We start from the raw sequence: 6,555 nt of genomic DNA on the forward strand, positions 1-6,555 counted from the left end.
AATATGGCCCAGTTCCAGCATGCGGTGGGGCCTGCCTCATTGGACACCCAGGTGGACTAGTGAAACAAATAGAACCCATCTCCATCATTGGCAGTGAAATAAGAGAGGAGGCTGCGAATAAATAAACGGGAAAATGGGCATGCAATCTTCACAATAAATGATGCCGTTGAAGAAAACAAAAAGCGCTACGAGGAGGTGATGCAGGAGAACAAGGACGACTTTGTGACCTATAACACCTCCTTCTTCCATGGATCTTCTGGCTCTCCAGTCTTCGATGACCTTGGTCGAGTGTTTGGCATGCATACTGGTGGCTTTAACTATGAGGATAAGCGCACTCAGAGCACACAGAGTGTGTTAGAGTACGCCCTCTGTTCACCATATTACAGAACTTTGTCATCCGTTTGAAGGAGGACAACAATCAGGCAGTTTTGACAAGAGTTCAGGAAGAGGCACAGAAAAACCGCTTCCTGTTTGAGGCTCTTTTCAATGGTGATGAGCCTATGGATATGTCGTAGGTAGATTGTTGCAAATACAGCTAATACAATGCACCCAGTGGTTGTCCTGGGAACAATACAACAATGCCTCCCAGTGGTTGTCCTGGGAACAATACAACAATGCCTCCCAGTGGTTGTCCTGGGAACAACACAATGCCACCCAGTGGTTGTCCTGGGAACAACACAACAATGTCGATTAAAATTGAGAGGTAGGCTGCAAATACTGTAATGTCAGTATTTATGTTCAACCATTCCACTAGTGCCTTTTGGGCATTGATAGATTACTTGTCCTAGGTCAAAGGTACATGTTTTTTTAATCATTTGTATTGTTTTATCTCTCATGCACCTTTGTTTTCTGTAATTCTCATCACTGGTTCCTTATGAAGTACACTGCATTTCTGTGAAGCATGGTTTCCTTTGAAAAAGAGACTTTGGTCTCAGTGGGCCTTCCCTGCTAAGATAAACATTTAATAGATTAAGACATCTACCTAGATCAGATTGTTGCAATCTAAATATTGTTTTATTTTGTTCTACATTTTGATCACTTGCCTTTGCTTTAACGTGTCTCAAAATATTCATGTGGAATAGAGTCATGGCTCACTACCTTTTGTACTCTTCTGAGACGGTGACTTCCCAGTGACTTCAGGTCCTTTGTAGCTCAGTTGGTAGAGGATGGTTAGATTCCTGGGACCACCATACTTACAAAACAATATTTTATGCAGTGCGACTGTACGTCTCTTTGGATAAAAGCGTCTGCTAAATGGTATATTATTATATTACTTCATGGATCCATTCATTCTGCTTTCTTGGTTTTGACAATTAGCTTGTTAAAGTAATCATGGGATACAATGTGGTAACTGTTATTACATTGGAATACTGTATCATGTTGAAAATTGTTATAACTCATGAAATGAAAACAACCATGCATAAAACTAGTGACAGACTAATCAATAAATGTGACAATTACAGCTTGCTTATTGCTTCTTATTGCAAGTGGACCAAAACAATGGTGTGTCTGATCACATGGACTGTGACCACACTAATGGTGTGTTTGATCATTTAACCGGCAGAGACCATGGAAACTTGAGGAGAAATAACATTAATCCATTTAGAGTCGACAGTGTAATATTGTCATCCTGCATTTGATCTAATGTCCTGGCTGTAGAGCTTGTGATTTATATAGAAATATCTCCATGGTGATTTAGCCCTCAACTACAGCAGAGGAGGGAAACCCGCTCTTCAACATTAGATTGGATGGTCTGCTCTAAACAGTACAAGGTGAGACAGTGGTACATGACTTTTACTAATCAAGTTTCAGTAAAGTGATAAATTAGCAGAATACTATGACATATACTGCATACAAATATCATGTAGCTTTTCTTTAGACAAGAATAGAACAGGAAGGTAACTGGTAGTTCAAAGGTCAGACTTTATTTATTTTGGTGATGTGATTTACAAACCAAAAGAGAAAGCACTTTATAATCTACACTATTTAAAAACAGATTAAAGTTCTACATTTCTTCTCATCAATCACATCTTGATTGTTGATCAGTTGTACTTATTTCCAGATCATAGCTAAGAGAAAAGCCAACATAGCCTAGGCCTACTGTATAGGTTGATACATTACATAACCCAGGTCCTACTGTATAGGTTGATACATTACATAACCCAGGTCCTACTGTATAAACACATTACATAGCCCAGGTCCTACTGTTTAGGTTGATACACTTACAAGCCTGTCTGCAATTAGGGTGTTTTCCTCTGGTGCAGATTTACAATCACACCAGATACGAGTCATTACTTCCTTACATTAAATACCACACAAATCAAGCCCTGTTCAAATAAAATACAATTTAAGTTCAATGTCAATGATAAGTCACAATGTGCAGAGAGTCATTACAGATTTCACCTGCAGTGTTTTGACAGGACAGTGTTGTGAAGATTAGTTTTGATAGGATAGTGTTGTGAAGATGATCCAGGAATATCCACAGCATCTGGAGTGGAGATTCTCGGAGGGCTGGTGTATTCTGTGGTTGTCAACAACAACATCAACAAGAGGTCATTCATCTCATCCACGTTTCATTTCCACAATGGTTCATGCTTATACATTAAAGCTTATATATTACACAGTATGCAGTACTAGGGCTGGGCGATATACCATATTTGACTATTATACCGGTATTGATGCATGGACCAGTTTGGGTTTTTACTTTACCTTCTATAAAGGTATTTCAATGTTAGGTTTGTTAAATTACATGCTATTCCGCAGTAACCTAGGCTAACAGCAACAGTGTGGCTAACAGTAGCCTAGGCTAACATCAACAGTTTTTGGCTAAGCGTAGCCTAGGCTAACATCGACAGTGTTTGGCTAACAGTAGCCTAGGCTAACAACAACAGTGTTTGGCTAACAGTAGCCTACGCTAACAGCAACAGTGTTTGGCTAACAGTAGCTTAGGCTAACAGCAACCGTGTTTGGCTAACAGTAGCCTAGGCTAACAGCAACAGTGTTTGGCTAATAGTAGCCTAGGCTAACAACAACAGTGTTAGGCTAACAGTAGCCTAGGCTAACAGCAACAGTGTTTGGCTAACAGTAGCCTAGGCTAACAGCAACAGTGTTTGGCTAACAGTAGCCTAGGCTAACAACAACAGTGTTTGGCTAACAGTAGCCTAGGCTAACAGCAACAGTGTTTGGCTAACAGTAGCCTAGGCTAACAGCAACAGTGTTTGGCTAACAGTAGCCTAGGCTAACATCAACAGTGAAAGAAGTCATAGAACTGATTCTGTTTCAAAAAACGTTTTGTGTTGACCTGTGTCAGTGTTGTGGACCCTCCGTTGGTGCTGTAGGCTAACCGTTATTTGAAGTGGGGAAGACAGCATACCATTGTCAGGGCTGACCAGAGGGCTAAATGCTATGATAGTAAAACACCTGTTCATGTAAAATGCAACTCGATAGCCCATGAGAGAAACATTAGCTTGAAGATAAGACAATTACTTTGTCCTCAGAGCTGTAGGCTACATTTAAAGTGCACAACTTTAAACAATGTGCTGTCAACAATGTAACATGGATCATTTGATTTATTGTTAAATATCGCCCAGCCCTACCATATCGCCCAGCCCTACCATATTGTCCAGCCCTACCATATCTCCCAGCCCTACCATATCTCCCAGCCCTACCATATTGTCCAGCTCTACCTCTCCCAGCCTTACCATATCTCCCAGCCCAACCATTGTCCAGCTCTACCATATCTCCCAGCCTTACCATATCTCCCAGCCCTACCATATTGTCCAGCCCTACCATATCTCCCAGCCTTACCATATCTCCCAGCCCTACCATATCGCCCAGCCCTACCATATCGTCCAGCCCTACCATATCGCCCAGCTCTACCATATCGCCCAGCTCTACCATATTGTCCAGCCCTACCATATTGTCCAGCCCTACCATATTGTCCAGCCCTACCATATCGCCCAGCCCTACCATATTGTCCAGCCCTACCATATTGTCCAGCCCTACCATATCTACCAGCCCTACCATATCTCCCAGCCCTACCATATTGTCCAGCCCTACCATATCTCCCAGCCCTACCATATCGCCCAGCCCTACCATATTGTCCAGCCCTACCATATCGCCCAGCTCTACCATATCGCCCAGCCCTACCATATTGTCCAGCCCTACCATATCGTCCAGCCCTACCATATTGTCCAGCCCTACCATATCGCCCAGCCCTACCATATTGTCCAGCCCTACCATATTGTCCAGCCCTACCATATCGCCCAGCTCTACCATATCGCCCAGCCCTACCATATTGTCTAGCCCTACCATATCGCCCAGCCCTACCATATTGTCCAGCACTACCTATTGTCCAGCTCTACCATATCTCCCAGCCCTACCATATCTCCCAGCCCTACCATATCGCCCAGCCCTACCATATTGTCCAGCCCTACCATATTGTCCAGCCCTACCATATCTCCCAGCCCTACCATATCGCCCAGCCCTACCATATCGCATCAGCCCTACCATATTGTCCAGCCCTACCATATCACCCAGCCCTACCATATTGTCCAGCCCTACCATATCTCCCAGCCCTACCATATCGCCCAGCCCTACCATATCTCCCAGCCCTACCATATCGCCCAGCCCTACCATATCTCCCAGCCCTACCATATCGCCCAGCCCTACCATATTGTCCAGCCCTACCATATTGTCCAGCCCTACCATATTGTCCAGCCCTACCATATCGTCCAGCCCTACCCTATTGTCCAGCACTATTCACTTCTCTATACAGTATAACAATAACCACCAGTTGTTAGTGACCAAAGCTAAAGAACTGCCATCTAAATAGAGTGTTTCTCTACAAATGAAATGATCAGACATACACACCTGCAGCGATGAGCACCGAAGCCTTACATATCTGGTTCTGTAGGGGGAAAAAAGTTGGTTTCTGTTAGTCAATGGCTATATATTATGATTAACTCACACACACACACACACACACACACCACACACACACACACACAACACACACACACACACACACACAACACACACACACACAACACACACACACACTTATAAGACCACCCACACACACCCTGAAGTCAGATGCTGAAAGAGAACTTAGCAACGTGTGTGTTTTCACCTCAGGTGAGGGACTCTGCAGGTGTACTTCAACTACTAACTACTAACTATACTAGTAACTCACCCCAGGTGTACCTCTAACTACTAACTATACTAGTAACTCACCCCAGGTGTACTCCTCTAACTACTAACTATACTAGTAACTCACCCCAGGTGTACTCCTCTAACTACTAACTATACTAGTAACTCTCCCCAGGTGTACTCCTCTAACTACTAACTATACTAGTAACTCACCCCAGGTGTAGGTCTTCAGATTCTTCAGGTGGCGGACTCTGCAGGTGTACTCCTCTCCGCTGGCTGGTGTGAATCCAACACTCTTGGTGAGGTGGAACTGCCACCCCTGTTCGAAGGCCAGGTCTGTCTGCTTGGCGTCGGGGATCTCCACACCGTTCTTCAGGAGCTGGATGCTGATGTCAGGGGGGTGGAAGCCACTCACGTGACAGATCAGGGTGTTGTCCTTCCCATGTTCCCCTGGGTTACGGCTGTACACCTGCACCTTGGGGGGAGCTACAGGGGGAGGAGGGAATGGTAGTCAGGCAGACGCCCGCACACACATATGCAGTATCACAGAAGTTGATTATCTTATTCTCACTATAAAAATAAAATAGTAATCTCTCTGCTCAATATACATTTGCTTAGAAATGTAACCCATATAAAGTACACATTTGCTGTCGACTTAAGATATCAGTTAAGATATAAGTAAATATATAATTGTTTTCAGGAACGTCGTGGGTGAGGCCTTTCAAATTAAGTTCGTACACAACACAATCCCATCAATATTGGCTAATCATAATTACAAAGTAATTCTTATACATTACTTACCTTTTGCGTTTATGGTCACCAACACGACGCAGAAAGCAACTACGGACAAAACCGTTTTCATGATTTCTTTTTCCAAGTCTTTCCAATGCTGAAAAATATATGAAACTGTACCAAATCAAAAGTGGCAAACGAAGAATGAAACCGAAAGTAAAATATATATTTTACTCAATGTAGTAAAGCCGCACCCTCTTCGATGTATGCACCAATTGAAAATCCTAGTTTCCCAGTTGCTATGCAGTCTCTCCTCTTGCCGCTTCTTTAGGGAGCCTGGTGCGGTCAGTTACAAAGTTGATGCAGTCATTTTATTAGTTACAATGTTGCACATATAATGCATTGAGATAAAGTATGTTGAAAGGCAACGTCATGTACAGTATAGTCATAGTAAGTATGGTGTGGTGAAAGGCTATGCAGTATAGCCATAAAAGTATGGTGAAAGGCTAGGCAGTATCCATATAAAGTATGGTGAAAGGCTAGGTACAGTATAGCCATAATAAAGTATGGTGAAAGGCTAGGTACAGTATAGCCTAATAAAGTATGGTGAAAGGCTAGGTACAGTATAGCCATAATAAAGTATGGTGAAAGGCTAGGTACAGTATAGCCATA

At 43.1% G+C, this 6,555-nt stretch overlaps 1 protein-coding gene across 1 annotated transcript; it reads right to left on the reverse strand.

The window, feature by feature from the left end:
* Positions 1 to 2,500: 2,500 nt before the first annotated feature.
* On the reverse strand, positions 2,501 to 6,013 carry LOC115182950 (beta-2-microglobulin-like). Its single transcript, XM_029744308.1, has 4 exons — positions 5,953 to 6,013; positions 5,365 to 5,652; positions 4,873 to 4,909; positions 2,501 to 2,521 (listed from the first exon to the last, which is right to left on the reverse strand). Exons 1-3 carry the CDS (start codon positions 6,011 to 6,013, stop codon positions 4,896 to 4,898), a joined length of 363 nt encoding a protein of 120 aa, XP_029600168.1. The 3' UTR covers positions 2,501 to 2,521; positions 4,873 to 4,895.
* Positions 6,014 to 6,555: the final 542 nt, after the last annotated feature.

This window comes from Salmo trutta, unplaced genomic scaffold (assembly GCF_901001165.1).
Source record: "Salmo trutta unplaced genomic scaffold, fSalTru1.1, whole genome shotgun sequence".
NCBI classification, from domain to species: Eukaryota; Metazoa; Chordata; class Actinopteri; order Salmoniformes; family Salmonidae; genus Salmo; species Salmo trutta.

Excerpts from the sequence above, each read along its gene's own strand:
- LOC115182950 (XM_029744308.1), bottom strand. The coding sequence starts at position 6,013 with ATGAAAACGGTTTTGTCCGTAGTTGCTTTCTGCGTCGTGTTGGTGACC. Across the intron at positions 5,653-5,952 it reads GGTGACCATAAACGCAAAAG|CTCCTCCCCCTGTAGCTCCC; the intron begins GTAAGTAATGTA and ends GACTACCATTCC.